The sequence below is a fragment of the Ranitomeya imitator genome, chromosome 4 (assembly GCF_032444005.1).
Source record: "Ranitomeya imitator isolate aRanImi1 chromosome 4, aRanImi1.pri, whole genome shotgun sequence".
Classification (NCBI taxonomy): Eukaryota; Metazoa; Chordata; class Amphibia; order Anura; family Dendrobatidae; genus Ranitomeya; species Ranitomeya imitator.
Window position 1 is genome coordinate 487,120,765 of NC_091285.1, and position 18,537 is coordinate 487,139,301.

The following is an 18,537-nucleotide window of genomic DNA, read 5'->3' on the forward strand; positions in this document are numbered from 1 at the left end:
GAACCTCATCCACAACTACCACCAAAGACTTCAAGCTGTCGTTGATGTTAGAGGGGCAAATACACAGTATTAAGAAATGGATTATGTGATCTTTTGATCAGGGTCATTTGGATGTTTTGGGTTGTCATTATAATTTAAAAAAAGAAAACACAGTAGTTTGGCATTGGCAATAAATGGTTTCACCCAACCACTAACCATGAGTGGAGAAAAAGTTTTGGTGTTATCATTCATATTGTCTGAAAAAATGCCAAGAAAGCAAAAATTCTGCCGGGGTATGTAAACTTTTGGGCACAACTGTATGCAAAATGTTGTGACTTATTGAGGTGTTTTACACCAGAATTATGGCATAGTACCCAAATCATTAACGTGTCTGTGTCTTGCTGAATAGTCCAAGGCTGGTCCATGGCAGGCTGTCCCCAAATCTGCTCACCTAGACTGACCGGTGTCTTCCTTTTACATACCTTATATACTCGAATATAAGCCGACCCGAGAATAAACCAAGACCCCTAGTCTTGCCACAATAAACTGGGAAAACTTAATGACTCGAGTATAAGCCTAGGGTAGGAAATGCAGCAGCTACTGGTACATTTAAAAAATAAAAATAGATACCAATAAAAGTAAAATTAATTGAGACATCAGTAGGTTAAGTGTTTTTGAATATTGATATTGAATCAGGAGCCCCATATAAAGCTCTATACAAAATACGCCCCATATAATGCTCCATACAAAATACACACCATATAATGCTCCATAAAGTTTATGATGGGCCCCATAAGATGCTCCATAGAAAAATTGGCCCAATACAATGCTGCATAAAGGTGGATTATGGCCTCATAAGATGCTCCACAGAAACATTTGCCCCATACAATGCAGCATACAGGCTGATTATGGCCCCCATAAGATGCTCCATAGAAATATTTGCCCCATACAATGCTGCATAAATAACAAAATAGAAAAAATGTGGCTAATGAAATTAGACCGCAGCCAGCTCACCGATCCTTGCAGGTGCTCGGAACTTCATCTGGGACCAAGATGAGTGGTAATTGCAGCCGAAGAAAGGAAATGTTCCAGCTCCATAAAATGTCAATGCTTTATTTTTCCATTAAAATCTTAGTACAATATATCCTTGCATAAATGTAAATGCTGAAGTGTCACAATGAGAGCGACGCGTTTTGATCTTGTCTGATCTTAATCCATGCTTAGTTTAGTGTGAATTCTGACATTTACTATATAGTAATCCTGGACCAATCAAATTGCTGCTTTTTTTTTTTTCTGATTACTTCTGCAGGTCCTGGACATAATTATGCCAATGCAATGTAAATGAACTTATCTAAATAATAAAACAAGCCAAACTACCACATTAAATATAAGCACAATAAGAGCTAAGAAAAAACCAATAAACAATAAATAAGTTTTAAGCTTAGTGATACATGATTTCGTTTTTTCTGTTGAGGCCAAAAGGGTATCTCGTTTGTAGATTATAAATCCAAAAAGCTTCTCTAGTGAGAAGCTGTCTTTTTATATCCCCTCCCCTTTGGGAAGGTTTTATCCGTTCAATACCCTGTACTGTCATCATGGAATAATCACCTGAATGACAAGTAACAAAATGCTTGGCAACAGCTGAAACATTACGGCTAGTTGTGTTATTACTGGTTAGGTCCCTCAGATGTTCCGATATTCTAATTTTAAGTTTCCTCGTTGTGCATCCTATATAAGACATTTTACAAGAAATGCAGTCTATTTTATAAACACCATTATTTGTGTGACAGTTTATAAATTCCTTTATTTGATATGTTTTCGTTCCCTCTGTGTTTTGGAAAGTATTATTAGTTTTCGCATTGCGGCATGTGCTGCAAGCAGCAGTACCGCATTTGTACAAACCCCTACATTGTAGCCATGTTTTAGATACGGGTTGATAAGCAAAGCAGTTTGAGGAAAGGGAGATACCAATAGATGGTGCTCTTCTGGCCACTATATTTAATCCGTTTTTTAGGATGTCTATATTTATTTCTCAAGTTATTGAATTAATATATTATTATTGAATTCAATAACTTGAGAAATAAATTACAAAAACGAAAATATCCTAAATGGACTCTAGACAGAGCGCATCAAATAGTTAATAATAAATCCAGAGACAGCTTGCTCGTACCCAGTGCAGATAGTGAAAAGGCAAAAAAGAACAGAAAAAATAAACCATATGTCTGTTTCCAATACAGTAGCCAATTTAACGAAATCAAAAATATAGTTTTAAATAGATTACCCATTCTACGGGAAGACGATAGCCTTGCAGATATCCTAAAAGACGGATTAAATATAGTGGCCAGAAGAGCACCATCTATTGGCAGCTCCCTTTCCCCAAACTGCTTTGCTTATCAACCCGTATCTAAAACATGGCTACAATGTAGGGGTTTGTACAAATGCGGTACTGCTGCTTGCAGCACATGCCGCAATGCGAAAACTAATAATACTTTCCAAAACACAGAGGGAACGAAAACATATCAAATAAAGGAGTTAATAAACTGTCACACAAATAATGTTGTTTATAAAATAGACTGCATTTCTTCTAAAATGTCTTATATAGGATGCACAACGAGGAAACTTAAAATTAGAATATCGGAACATCTCAGGGACCTAACCAGTAATAACACAACTAGCCGTAATGTTTCAGCTGTTGCCAAGCATTTTGTTACTTGTCATTCAGGCGATTATTCCATGATGACAGTACAGGGTATTGAACGGATAAAACCTTCCCAAAGGGGAGGGGATATAAAAAGACAGCTTCTCACTAGAGAAGCTTTTTGGATTTATAATCTACAAACGAGATACCCTTTTGGCCTCAACAGAAAAAACGAAATCATGTATCACTATGCTTAAAACTTATTTATTGTTTATTGGTTTTCTCTTAGCTCTTATTGTGCTTATATTTAATGTGGTACTTTGGTTTGTTTTATTATTTAGATAAGTTCATTTACATTGCATTGACATAATTATGTCCAGGACCTGCAGAAGTAATCAGAAAAAAAAAAAGCGGCAATTTGATTGGTCCAGGACTACTATATAGTAAATGTCAGAATTCACACTAAACTAAGCATGGATTAAGATCAGACAAGATCGAAACGCGTCGCTCTCATTGTGACACTTCAGTATTCACATTTATGCAAGGATATTTTGTACTAAGATTTTAATGGAAAAATAAAGCATTGACATTTTATGGAGCTGGAACATTTCCTTTCTTCGAATGCTGCATAAAGGCTGATTATGGCCCCATAAGATGCTCCATAGAAACATTTGCCCCATATAATGCTGCATAAAGGCTGATTATGGCCCCATAAGATGCTCCACAGAAACATTTGTCCCATATAATGCTGCATAAAGGCTGATTATGGCCCCATAAGATGCTCCATAGAAACATTTGCCCCATATAATGCTGCACAAACATTGATCATGGGCCCCATAAGATGCTCCATAGAAACATTTGCCCCATATAATGCTGCACAAAGGTTGATGACCCCATAAGATGCTCCATAGATTATGCCCCATATAATGCTGCACAAAGGTTGATGGCCCCATAAGATGCTCCATAGAATATTATGCCCCATATGCTGCTGCAGCGATTTAAAAAAAATATGACATACTCACCTCTTGTCCTGAGCAGGCGGGGACACCGGCATTTGCGATATTCACCTGTCCCCGTTCCACCGTCGCGCGCTGCTCCGTCTTCCGGCTCTCTGCAGTGACTATTCAGGCAGAAAATTGCCCACACGGAAAAAAGTGTGATCAACTTGTGATTTACAGTTAACCTAGTGCAAAACTGCTAAAATACTGAAGATCTGTGGTTTGTAGCAGTCTGTCATTATCAGCAATAGATGGATCTAGTCTGCTCTCATCTCTCACTGATTCGGCCTTACACCTCCCATCAGCCCAGAACAGCAGCACATGCAGACCCAGCAGCAGTGTGATCCAGAGGAGCCATCAATGCTATCAGTATTCACAAAAGTATCACTGTATTATCTGTGGAGTTACATGGGACTGCAGGTCAAATCTAATACATTATCACCTCAGTGGGAGCCCACCAAAAGCAGGGTGCTGCTGGCAGAGATAGTTTGTCCTGGAAGCCCAGAAGGCACCACAGAAAGGTGAGATTCTGTCACTTGTACCACCTTGTGTTCTTGCTGAGAATGTATGATATGGTTTTGCAGTGGTGTAACTGGAGTCCGATGGGCCCCAGTGCGAAATTTGGAATTGCTCCCCCACACACACACGTTGGTCAGATGTATGGGCCTCTGTAGCGTTCTAAATTCTATAAAGACTTATGAATTCCCCCCTTCATTATGTAGTAATGTCCCCCATCCTGGTATATATGCCCATCATCCTGGTGACTATGTCCACATCCTGGTACATATGTCCCAATGCTGGTATATATGGTCCCCATTCTGGTTTGTATGGTCCACAAGGTCTCAATCCTGGTATATATGTCCCAATACTGGTATATATGGTCCCCATCCTGGTATGTATGGTCCACATGGTCTCCATCCTGGTATATATGCCCCCTTTCTGGTATGTATGTCCACATTCTGGTTTACATGGTCCCTAATCCTAGAGTATGTTGTCCCATTCTGCCCCTAATGCATAATTAAAAACAAAATCATTCTACTCACCTTTTTTTCTCTGAGTGTGATATAACACCTTTACTAGCTCTAGTTACCCAGATGTTTTCAAACCACCAGGACATATCCATACATATCCATACGTTCCAGGTCAATAATACACAGGTCACAGGAACGTATGGATACATCTCAGATGGGAAAGGGGTTAATATATCGTAATTTTCTGTGGGCATTTTTCACATATCATGTGAACATCCTCACCTTGCACCTCAAATATCATAGATCTGAAACTTTGTGTTGCTGCAATTGGCATTTTTTTGTGTGGGCAATTTTCCGTGTGGGCAATTTTCCATGTGGGCAAATTTCCACATGGGCAAATTTCTGTGTGGGCAATTTTCCTATGGGCAATTTTCCTGTAAGCATTTTTCCTGTGGGCATTTTTCTGGTCACCGCATTGTAATATGCATCTGTTTTTGGAACATCTTACTGCTGTGAGTCGTTCTTTATAAAACTTAACTTCACATAGTAGACTGCGATCCAGACCAATGGAAATTTGGAAAAGCAATTGCGAGTAGCAACATCATCACTACCACATAACATCAAATGCCTGACCAAAGAGAAGCATTTCAAGCCATTACATTAAAGGGGAGTTAAATAAAGGTTTGACCAAATATAACAAAATCATTTGTAAGTTAACAATTTTGCTCGGCCCACGACTGATGCCATAAATACCAAATGGTTCTTGGAGAAAAAAGATTCCGCACCCCTGTGCTAGACCTTTGGAGCCCACTGCTGTGTCAAAACTTGGCACCATCGGAAAATCCTTTGGTACTCTGGGTGATGATCTAGTTTGTTCTTGAATCCAGTAGTGCGCATACTGGATACGTAAATAAATTCATACAAGTCTATACTGTGTAAAAAATTAGGCTATACAGGTTGCTCTTATTTTAGCATTTCTTTTTTAAAACTGCTCTATAATGAATCAATATGTATTAAATCATATTAGCAAGACTTACAAATTAAAAATCTCATTGTACTTTGGTGACCAAGTGTTACTTTTTGTTTTTGTACCAAATTTCCTCTTCTTGTCACCAAGGCTGGGACCTAATGCAAAGACTTCAACAAATGGCCGGAACATAGCTGTGGTTTGCCAGAGTAACCCGTTAAGTGCCACAACTAGAAAAAGAGAAAGAGAAATATTGCATTTTATTTATCACATAATTTAAGTGCTGATCTAATTCTTGAAAAGCAGTCATATTTTAAGATAATAATTTTAATATTGCATTTGTTATATTGACACAAATCAGCAGAAAATCAAGAAAAACTATTGAGCTCCTGAATTACCATAAAAATGAAATAGCTTGGTGAGCTTGGTGAGCTCCTGTTTCAGTATTTTCTTATAAAAGTCAGTGTAAGGAGAAGTTGCCCCTTCTTATGTAATCTATTTGACCAAATATGTGGATCATTCCACCTGAAAAAACATTTCTGGAGCATCTATTCTTAGAGTTCTGCAATTTGCAATTTCTTCATTCATCCTACTGGAAATAAATAATTCATTGACAATGGGGCATGTCTCTAAAAAATCTGTTACCGGCAGCACTAATTGTGCAAAGTCAAAGTGCACAGAGATATGATCTAGTGACAAGTGTCAAAAATCCTCACGTTTCCATGTAAAATACAGTATTTGACAGATCCCCCTTGAAGTGCTTCAAAAACTCATGGAGTGAGTTTGTGAGTAATGAGTGATAGTTTCTCCCGTATTAGGGCTTATCTACATACTCCTCCTCCTAGACCTATCCTCTGCTTTTGACACAGTTGACCACTGCCTCCTACTACAGATCATCTCCTCCTTTGGCCTAAAAGACCTCGCCCTATCCTGGATATCCTCATACCTTTCTAACTGCACATTCAGCTTCTCCTACTCCCACACTAACTCCTCATCCCATCCTCTCTCTGTTGTAGTCCCCCAAGGCTCTGTTCTAGGACTCTTACTCTTCTCAATCTATACACTTGGCCTGGGACAACACATAAAGTCCCATTGATTCCAGTACCACGTTTATGCTGATGACACTCAGATCTATGTCTCTGGCCCAGATGTCACCTCTCTGCTGTCCAGAATCCTGGAGTGTCTATCAGCCGTATCCTCCTTCTCCTCTCGCTTCCTCAAACTCATTGTGGACAAATCTGAACTCATCATCTTCCTCACTGACCTATCTATCACAATTAATGACATCATGCTTTCCCCCATACCTGAAGTCTGCTGCGCCGGAGTAACCCTTGACTCTGTCCTTCAAACCACACATCCAAGCTCTTTCCACCTCCTGTCTCCTCCAGCTCAAAAATATCTCCAGAATCCGTCCTTTCCTCAACCTTCAATCTACTAAAATGCTTGTGCATGCACTCATTATCTCCCACCTCGATTACTGCAACATCCTTTTCTGTGGCCTCCCTGCTAACACCCTTGCATCTCTCCAGTCCATCCTTATCTCTGCTGCCTGACGAATTCATCTCTCTCTTCGCAACTCCTTCGCTTCCCACCTCTGCAAATCTCTTCACTGGCTCCCATTCTCTCAGCGTATCCAGTTCAAATTGCTAATACTGACCTACAAAGCCATCCATAACCTGTTTCCTTCATCAATCTCTGAATCAATCTCCCAAAATCTCATGTAATCTCCAGTCCTCCCAAGACCTCCTTCTCTCCTCCACACTTATTCACTCCTTACCCAACTGCCTCCAAGACTTCTCCCGAATATCCACCATCCTCTGGAATTCTTTGCCCCAACACGTCCAACTATCAACCACATTCGGATCGTTCAGATGGAACCTGAAAACCCACCTCTTCAGGAAAACTTACAGCCTGCACTGACCCTGCTGCCTCCTCACCAATGTCGGAGCTACCACTCACCAACACGGAAGCTGCTGCAGCCCTCAACCTATTGTCTCCTTCCCCACCATCCTGTAGAATGTAAGCTCGCAAGGGCAGGGTCCTTACCCTTTCTCATGTACAGCACCATGGAATCAATGGTGCTATACAAATACATAATAATAGTAATAATCTGTGGTTCTTGGTCCAATCTAAAACCGCAATGCACAGACTGACAGTGGACCTCCTGACTTGAGCATGAGAGCTCCATAGAAATATATGAAGCAGTCATACTCCAGTTGGGTTACCTGTGGCCAGGCCATGCATTGTGATCCATAATCAGACCGAGATCCACGGACATCTGCCTGAGCCCCATGTGTGTATAAAGAGAGCTGTCAATCAGTCCCTGTGGGCGAGACATTGGGGAGGGGGTTGTTTTCTGGACTTTGTAATTCTTAGTAGATTTTTACATGGAAATGCTGAATTACATAATATATCATTCTACCTCCATACTTAAATAAAGTAGCTACAAAAAAAATGTTCTACATATAGAAACTTGGGGGCTAAAGAACATAATACATATGTCTTCTGTAGCATTTATGACCAGAGAGTAGATATACAGGTACAGGTTTGGTATAATAAAACTATTATTATCAGCAGAATAAGACTTTTTTTTTATATTCTCCATGAAACTGAAGGATAACAGCAGAAAAACCTGTTCAACTCATGTTTGCTACAGCTTTATAACTGACTGAAAAGCAAGTGATCAGCAGAGAGAAGACAGAGCTTCTTATTTTATTGGACGTTATAGCATCAGTCTGTTATATTGAGAAATAATTCTAATCTAAGATGACAATGAGAGTATGCTTCTCAATTCCATCATACCTTTTACTGTAATCTTGTGTTCACCATTTCCAGGATGAGTAAAGATATCCACTTGAACTGAGATCTCTCCAACCGTGCCTTCTGTGGACAGACCTGCGGCATATAAGAGCGAAAGGTCAACAAAGTAATACAAAAGACAGATTGAAACTGAAAACTCAAGGCCACACTTGCTACTAACTTCAAGTGTATGTTCAATTGATTTATTTAATATCAAATGACAAGATTCTTAAAGGAAATGTCATTAGGAAATGATGCATTGTTTAAACCTGGGTTACATGTTAAATGGTAAATGAACTTTCTTCCTTCTTTTATTTTCCATATCATTACCTATATTAAAAAATAATAGTTTTCAACAAATACTCAGACTCTTAATGATTAAATCCTAGTGATAATTGGTAAAACTATGTTAATGCATTATATGGTCCTCCATTGCGTTACTCCATTGACCCTACATTGTTTTTAAATTGTTAAATTCAATACATTTTATATGTCTTAGAGATTATATGCACCTATTGATTTTTGGTGCTATTCATAGTTCAGGTGTGTTTAAAAAAATATGTATACTTATCTAGCATTGTTAAGTGATGTGGCATATGTTGGCACTATATAAAATGTTGTATTATTTGCCCATTTCTACCTTGGCCACTAGTCTTAATACCAGACACATGCTTCCTATTCTGTACAGAAGACTTTACAGCCTTCATCTTATTATCATCACAAATAGGATAAAAAGAAAAGTAACACCTGTGTATACAGGGTGGGTCATTTATATGGATACACCTAAATAAAATGGGTTGGTGATATCAATTTCCTGTTTGTGGCACATTAGTATATAGGAGAGAGAAAACTTTTCAAGATGGGTGGTGACCATGGTGCCCATTTTGAAGTCGGCCATTTTGGATCCAACTTTATTTTTTTCAACGGGAAAAGGATCATGTGACACTTCAAACTTATTCAGAATTTCACAAGAAAAACAATGGTGCACTTGGTTTTAACGTAACTTTATTCTTTCATGAGTTATTTACAAGTTTATGACCTCTTATAAAATGTATTCAAAGTGCTGCCCATTGTTTGGATTGTCAATGCAACCATCTTCTCCCACTCTTGATACACTGATAGCAACACCAAAGATAAAAGTCTAAGGGGGTCAGATCGGGAGACCTTGGTGGCCATTCAACTGGCCCACAATGACCAATCCACTTTCCAGGAAACTGTTCATGTAGGAATTCTCGGACCTGACACCCATAATGTGGTGGTGCACCATCTTGGGTGTCAGATCCAAGCTTTCCTACATGAACAGTTTCCTGGAAAGTGGATTGGTCATCGTGAGCCAGATGAATTGCCACCAATGGTCTCCCGAATTTATTTAAACTTGTAAATAACTTATGAAAGAATAAAGTTACATTCAAACCAAGCACATTATTGTTTTTCTTGTGAAATTCTCATTAAGTGTGATGTGTCACATGACCCTCTTCCCATTGAAAAAAATAAAGCTGGATCCAAAATGGCCAACTTCAAAATGGCCGCCATGGTCACCACCCATCTTGAAAAGTTTTTCCCCTCCCATATACTAAAGTGCCACAAACAGGAAGTTGATATCACCAGCCATTCCCATTTTATTTAGGTATATCCATATAAATGGCCCACCCTGTACTATAGATAAAACAATTGAACATCAATATCAACAAGTGAACATAATACCCCTTCTACGACCTTTAGCCAGCTCAAAGCATGCCCCGAAAAAATGCTTTTCTAAAAGTCCATGGGACTGTTTTAGCACACCACTTCCTCTTCTGAGTGGCATATGCCTCTATGCTCTGCACAAGAAACGCAACTGTTTTAATAGACTGGAGTAGCATTTCTAATGTAAAAAATGCCACCATTTTGCATGAATCAGATGGGCAAGTGCACTGTCCGTCACAGATTTTTCACTCAAATATGCATTGCAAAAAAATATTTGCAACTTTTAAATCTTTGATTGAATTAGTCTATTGCTGCCTATGGCTTCTGAAAAGAACAGGAAGTGTGAGTCTAGTAATATACAAGATGTCTAGAGATGAGCGATTATGTTCGGAAAACGATTGCTGAATCCGAATGTGCCATATTTGTACCATATTCGCGCTGAATTTATGTTTAATGATTGTTTCCGAACATATTCTCTCAGCTGTACTCCCTTTGACTCCAATGGCGTTCAGCTATGTTCAGCAGATATTGCAAATGCGGCGATCATAATTCAAACCAAATATTGAAATATTCGCTCATCTCTAAAGATGTCTGATTTTTAAAAAATATATAAATAGTAACATGGAAAATTTAAAAAAATATTATTTTTTTCATTCACTTAACATAAAACTGATAGGAAAAATATGTTATTTTCTCTTTCAAATTCCTATTAAGACTTTTTATTGCTTTTGTAATTTTAGAGTTACGTGAACATATTTGGCAAACTCTTACAGAATAATATATCCATAATGCTAACTTTATACAACAACTGTAGCAAAAGTGTTTTTCAAGAGCAGAATGCTCCCTCTTAGGCTGGAGTCACACTCAGCGTAAGACAATACGGTCCGTATATTACGGCCGTAATACCCTGAAAAGTCCCCAAAATAGTGGTCCGTAGCTCCTCCGTAGGCAGGGTGTTTCACCGTTTTTTGCGCATGGCATCCTCCGTATGTAATCCGTATGGCATCCGTACTGCGTGTTTTTCTCGCAGGCTTGCAAAACCAACATACGGCTATACAAGGGATCCATGTGTAAAAAAAAAAAAAAACATATATACTGTCTATATATATATATATATATATATATCTATATGTGTCAGTGAGACACATATATGAATATATATTATTACTTCATACAGCACTAGATAGCTTTAAAGCCGGTAATTCATTAAAGCCGGTAATTCAATTGCCGGCTTTTGCTATCTCCTTCCTAAAACCCAACATGATATGAGACATGGTTTACATTACATTACCTATTCTATGTGTAGACATTTATTCTACCTATTCTATTGTAAGCTGTCAGTGTGATTTTACTGTACACCGCACTGAATTACCGGTTTTTCTCTCTAACACCGCTGCGTATTTCTCGCAAGTCACACTGCTGGTCCGTGTGTAATCCGTATTTTTGGGGCTTCCATAGACTTTCATTGGTGTTTTTTTTGCGCAATACGGTGACAAACGCAGCATGCTGCGATTTTCTACGGCCGTAGAAAGCCGTATAATACTGATCAATAAAATACGGCAGATAGGAGCAGGGGCATAGAGAATAATTGTGCCGTTTGTTTGGCGAGTTTTACGGACGTATTTTCTGCGCTCTTACGTCCGTAAAACTCGCTAGTGTAGTATGAACATAGCTACATAGTTGAAAAGATTGAAAAAGGATAAATGATTATACAGTTCAACCGAGGGATGAGAAAGGATAAAGAGAATGGGCACACGCAAAACCACAATCTGTGATTCAGTCCATCCCACAAGACCTAATCTTTCCCTCCTGACCCCAATTGTCGATCCTCTGGACAAACGTTCAGAAAAGAACTTAAAACATTTATTAATTATTTAATCTATTTACTTCTAAATAAGGACCCAAGCCTTTTTTCTTCTGTTATGACCAGCTGTTGAGGTAGACTATACCACAGATTAACCCCTTCCCGACATGCCCTGTACTAGTACGGCGCATGTCGGGTCCCCTGCTTTGATGTGGGCTCCGGTGGTGAGCCCACATCAAAGTCGCGACATGTCAGCTGTTTTGTACAGCTGACATGTGCGCGCAATAGCGGCGGGTGAAATCGTGATTCACCCACCGCTATTAACCTGTTAAATGCCGCTGTCAAATCACTGTCAAAATAAGTGCATCGCCGACCCCTGTCACATGATCGGGGGTTGGCGATGCATCAGGATGGTAACCATAGAGGTCCTTGAGACCTCTATGGTTACTGATAGCGGCGTGCTGTGAGCGCCCGCCTGTGGTCGGCGCTCATAGCAAGCCTGCATTTCAGCTACATAGCAGCAGCGATCTGATGATCGCTGCTATGTAGCTGAGCTGATCCAGTTGTGCCAGCTTCTAGCCTCCCATGGAAATATGCAAAAAATAAAAAATATATAAAGGTTTAAATCACCCCCCTATCCAAAATAAAGCAATAAAAAAAAATCAAACCTACACATATTTGGTATCGCCACGTTTAGAATCGCCCGATCTATCAATAAAAAAAAACATTAACCTGATCGCTAAACGGCATAGCGAGAAAAAATTCGAAAAGCCAGAATTAATTTTTTTGGTCGCCGCCACGTTGCATTTAAATGCAATAACGGGCTATCAAAAGACATATCTGGCCAAAACCTTGATACAGATTCCCTTTAACCCCTTACCGGCATCGGACGTACTATACCGTCCGATGCCGGCTCCCCTGCTTTGATGCAGGGCTCCGCGGTGAGCCCGCATCAAAGCCGGGACATGTCAGCTGTTTCGAACAGCTGACATGTGCCCGTAATAGGCGCGGGCAGAATCGCGATCTGCCCGCACCTATTAACTAGTTAAATGCCGCTGTCAAACGCAGACAGCGGGATTTAACTACCGCTTCCGGCCGGGCGGCCGGAAATGACGTCATCGCCGACCCCCGTCACATGATCGGGGGTCGGCGATGCTTGTATATTGTAACCATAGAGGTCCTTGAGACCTCTATGGTTACTGATGACCGGTGGCTGTGAGCGCCACCCTGTGGTCGGCGCTCACAGCACACCTCCATTTCTGCTACATAGCAGCGATCAGCAGATCGCTGCTATGTAGCAGAGCCGATCGCGTTGTGCCTGCTTCTAGCCTCCCATGGAGGCTATTGAAGCATGGCAAAAGTAAAAAAAAAAGTTTAAAAAAATGTGAAAAAAATAAAAAAAACATAAAAGTTTAAATCACCCCCCTTTCGCCCCAATCAAAATAAATCAATTAAAAAAATATCAAATCTACGCATATTTGGTATCGCCGCGCTCAGAATCACCCGATCTATCAAATAAAAAAAAGTATTAACCTGATCGCTAAACAGCGTAGCGGGAAAAAAATTCGAAATGCCAGAATTACGTTTTTTTGGTCGCCGCGACATTGCATTAAAATGCAATAACGGGCGATCAAAAGAACGTATCTGCAACAAAATGCTATCATTAAAAACGTCATCTCGGCATGCAAAAAATAAGCCCTCAACCGACCCCAGATCACGAAAAATGGAGACTCTACGAGTACCGGAAAATGGCGCAATTTTTTTTTTTTTTTAGCAAAGTTTGGAATTTTTTTTCACCACTTAGATAAAAAATAACCTAGTCATGTTAGGTGTCTATGAACTCGTACTGACCTGGAGAATCATAATGGCAGGTCATTTTTAGCATTTAGTGAACCTAGCAAAAAAGGCAAACAAAAAACAAGTGTGGGATTGCACTTTTTTTGCAATTTCACCGCACTTGGAATTTTTTTCCCGTTTTCTAGTACACAACATGCTAAAACCAATGATGTCGTTCAAAAGTACAACTCGTCCCGCAAAAAATAAGCCCTCACATGGCCAAATTGACGGAAAAATAAAAAAGTTATGGCTCTGGGAAGGAGGGGAGTGAAAAACGAACACGAAAAAACGAAAAATCCCCTGGTCATGAAGGGGTTAATAAATTGAATGATAATGGAGCCAGCAGTGAACCTTGGCAGGCACCACTTAAAACGGCAGACCATTTAAAGTAGCAGTCATCCAACAGAACTATCTGTGTGTGGTCTTTGAGACAGTTTACAATCCAATAACAATTCTTATTTTTTAATGCTATAGACCAAAAATTTACCAATTAGGTGCCATGGGCGTGGAGAGCAGAGAATATTCATTCCCTTTACCAGTGGGCACATGTAATCGCCCAGCTGCAGGAAGTGGGCAGCTGCTGTGCCCGCTATTAAAGGGATCCTGTCACCTCCCTCAGGCGTTTGTAACTAAAAGAGCCACCTTGTGCAGCACTAATGCTGCATTCTGACAAGGTGGCTCCTTTAGTTATACTCCCTACACACGCTGAAATAAACAGTTATAAAATGTGCCCCCTCATACTGTGAAATCGTCCGGGGGGCAGGTCTTTCCCCCTAATCAGACACAGCACAGCCATCACTCTGGGCCTCGCAGGCACCAGGGACGCTAATGAAGCAAGAGAGGTGGCGCACAGGCCCAGATGAGGGGGCCATGTATACCAGGATAGGAGTGAGGGGGCATTGCATACCAGAATGGGGATGAGGGAGCCATGCATACCAGGAGGGTAATTAGGGGGCAATGCATACCATGATGGGGCTAGGGGCCATGTATACCAGATGGTAATGAGGGGGTCATGCAAGGATAGAGATAAGGGGGGCATGCACACCAGGATGGGGATGAAGGGACAATGTATACCAGGATGGCGATGAGGGGGGCTATGCTAGGTATACCTGGATTGAAAAAAAAAAATATATATATATATACATATATAATATAACGCTGGGAGCGTCACTCTGTCCGAAGGCTTTATAGACTGCGCAGGCGCAAGCGCCGGCGCAGTCTGGCCCCCACAGAGTGACACTCCCAGGAGATCGCGGTATGCGTAAACACTGAACGCACACCGCGATCTCCACCGGAGAGTCAGGGACCGCCAGGAGGGTAAGTATATTCACCTTTCCCCGTTCCAGCGCTGCGTGCGGCTCCGTCTCCCGGCTCCTCTGCTGTGACAGTTCAGAGGGCGCGATGATGCGCTTAATGCGTGCCGGCGCCGCCCTCTGACTTACCAGTCACAGGCAGAGGAGCCGGAGTGTGTCTTCAAGAAAATGGCGCTGGAAAGCGCGGACTGCGCAGGCGCCGATTCCTGCTGCCGGAATCGGCGCCTGCGCAGTCCGCGCTTTCCGGCGCCATTTTCTTGAAGACACACTCCGGCTCCACTGCAGGTGTGTCTTCAAGAAAATGGCGCCGGAAAGCGTGGACTGCGCAGGCGCCGATTCCTGCTGCCGCAATCGGCGCCTGCGCAGTCCGCGCTTTCCGGCGCCATTTTCTTGAAGACACACCTGCAGTGGAGCCGGACGATAGGTGAGTATGGTATTTTTTTTTTTTTATATGGCAGCAGCATACGGGGGCATACACACTGGAGCGTCTTATGGGGGGCATATAATACAATGTTGGCGCAGGATGGGAGCAGCACATGACAGAACGGGGGCAGGATGGCAGCAGCACATGACAGAACGGGCGCAGGATGGCAGCAGCACATGACAGAACGGGCGCAGGATGGCAGCAGCACATGACAGAACGGGTGCAGGATGGCAGCAGCACATGACAGAACGGGTGCAGGATGGCAGCAGCACATGACAGAACGGGCGCAGGATGGCAGCAGCACATGACAGAACGGGCACAGGATGGCAGCAGCACATGACAGAACGGGCGCAGGATGGGAGCAGCACATGACAGAACGGGCGCAGGATGGCAGCAGCACATGACAGAACGGGCGCAGGATGGCGGCAGCACATGACAGAACGGGCGCAGGATGGCAGCAGCACATGACAGAACAGGCGCAGGATGGCAGCAGCACATGACAGAACGGGCGCAGGATGGCAGCAGCACATGACAGAACGGGCGCAGGATGGCAGCAGCACATGACAGAACGGGCGCAGGATGGCAGCAGCACATGACAGAACGGGCGCAGGATGGCAGCAGCACATGACAGAACGGGCGCAGGATGGGAGTAGCACATGACAGAACGGGCGCAGGATGGCAGCAGCACATGACAGAACGGGCGCAGGATGGGAGCAGCACATGACAGAACGGGGGCGCAGAATGGCAGCAGCACATGACAGAACAAGGGAGCAGGATGGGAGCAGCACATGACAGAACGGGCGCAGGATGGCAGCAGCACATGACAGAACGGACGCATGATGGCAGCTGCACATGACAGAACGGGCGCAGGATGGGAGCAGCACATGACAGAACAGGGGAGCAGGATGGGAGCAGCACATGACAGAACGGGGGGCGCAGGATGCGAGCAGCACATGACAGAACGGGGGCGCAGGATGGGAGCAGCACATGACAGAACAGGGGAGCAGGATGGGAGCAGCACATGACAGAATGGGGGCGCAGGATGGGAGCAGCACATGACAGAACGGGGGCGCAGGATGGGAGCAGCACATGACAGATCGGGGGCGCAGGATGGAAGCAGCACATGACAGAACGGGGGAGCAGGATGGGAGCAGCACATGAGAGAACGGGGGCACAGGATGGGAGCAGCACATGACAGGATGGGGATGCAGGATGGAGCAGCACATGACAGAATGGGGGCGCAGGATGGAGCAGCACATGACAGAATGGGGACGCAGGATGGAGCAGCACATGACAGGATGGGGACGCAGGATGGAGCAGCACATACCAGGATGGAGACCATATACCAATATAAATGCTCGCCACCCGGGCGTAGAACGGGTTCAATAGCTAGTATATATACAGTTAGGGCCAGAAATATTTGGACAGTGACACAAGTTTTGTTATTTTAGCTGTTTACAAAAACATGTTCAGAAATACAATTATATATATATAATATGGGCTGAAAGTGCACACTCCCAGCTGCAATATGATAGTTTCCACATCCAAATCGGAGAAAGGGTTTAGGAATCATAGCTCTGTAATGCATAGCGTCCTCTTTTTCAAGGGACCAAAAGTAATTGGACAATGGACTCTAAGGGCTGCAATTAACTCTGAAGGCGTCTCCCTCGTTAACCTGTAATCAATGAAGTAGTTAAAAGGTCAGGGGTGGATTCCAGGTGTGTGGTTTTGCATTTGGAAGCTGTTGCTGTGAGCAGACAACATGCGGTCAAAGGAACTCTCAATTGAGGTGAAGCAGAACATCCTGAGGCTGAAAAAAAAGAAAAAATCCATCAGAGAGATAGCAGACATGCTTGGAGTAGCAAAATCAACAGTTGGGTACATTCTGAGAAAAAAGGAATTGACTGGTGAGCTTGGGAACTCAAAAAGGCCTGGGCGTCCACGGATGACAACAGTGGTGGATGATCGCCGCATACTTAATTTGGTGAAGAAGAACCCGTTCACAACATCAACTGAAGTCCAGAACACTCTCAGTGAAGTAGGTGTATCTGTCTCTAAGTCAACAGTAAAGAGAAGACTCCATGACAGTAAATACAAAGGGTTTACATCTAGATACAAACCATTCATCAATACCAAAAATAGACAGGCCAGAGTTAAATTTGCAGAAAAACACCTCAAGAAGCCAGCTCAGTTCTGGAAAAGTATTCTATGGACAGATGAGACAAAGATCAACCTGTACCAGAATGATGGGAAGAAAAAAGTTTGGAGAAGAAAGGGAATGGCACATGATCCAAGGCACACCACATTCTCTGTAAAACATGGTGGAGGCAACGTGATGGCATGGGCATGCATGGCTTTCAATGGCACTGGGTCACTTGTGTTTATTGATGACATAAGAGCAGACAAGAGTAGCCGGATGAATTCTGAAGTGTACCGGGATATACTTTCAGCCCAGATTCAGCCAAATGCTGCAAAGTTGATTGGACGGCGCTTCATAGTACAGATGGACAATGACCCCAAGCATACATCCAAAGCTACCCAGGAGTTCATGAGTGCCAAAAAGTGGAACATTCTGCAATGGCCAAGTCAATCTCCAGATCTAAACCCAATTGAGCATGCATTTCACTTGCTCAAATCCAGACTTAAGACGGAAAGACCCACAAACAAGCAAGACCTGAAGGCTGCGGCTGTAAAGGCCTGGCAAAGCATTAAGAAGGAGGAAACCCAGCGTTTGGTGATGTCCATGGGTTCCAGACTTAAGGCAGTGATTGCCTCCAAAGGATTTGCAACAAAATATTGAAAATAAAAATATTTTGTTTGGGTTATGTTTATTTGTCCAATTACTTTTGACCTCCTAAAATGTGGAGTGTTTGTAAAGAAATGTGTACAATTCCTACATTTTCTATCAGATATTTTTGTTCAACCCTTCAAATTAAACGTTACAATCTGCACTTGAATTCTGTTGTAGAGGTTTCATTTCAAATCCAATGTGGTGGCATGCAGGGCCCAACTCGCGAAAATTGTGTCACTGTCCAAATATTTCTGGCCCTAACTGTATATATATATATATATATATATATATATATACACACACACCAGGATGGGGATATTAGTGCAGAATT

General features: G+C 42.3%; 1 protein-coding gene across 1 annotated transcript in view; it reads right to left on the reverse strand.

Annotated features, from left to right (window-relative positions):
- The window catches only part of UNC13C (unc-13 homolog C), a 1,145,854-nt gene that overhangs the window by 53,446 nt on the left and 1,073,871 nt on the right, over positions 1 to 18,537 (reverse strand). The window contains exons 32-33 of the mRNA XM_069765967.1: positions 8,356 to 8,448; positions 5,624 to 5,783 (exon numbers count right to left, since the gene is read on the reverse strand). Of these exons, the coding sequence (XP_069622068.1) occupies positions 5,624 to 5,783; positions 8,356 to 8,448 (253 nt within the window). The remainder of the gene's footprint in view (positions 1 to 5,623; positions 5,784 to 8,355; positions 8,449 to 18,537) is intronic.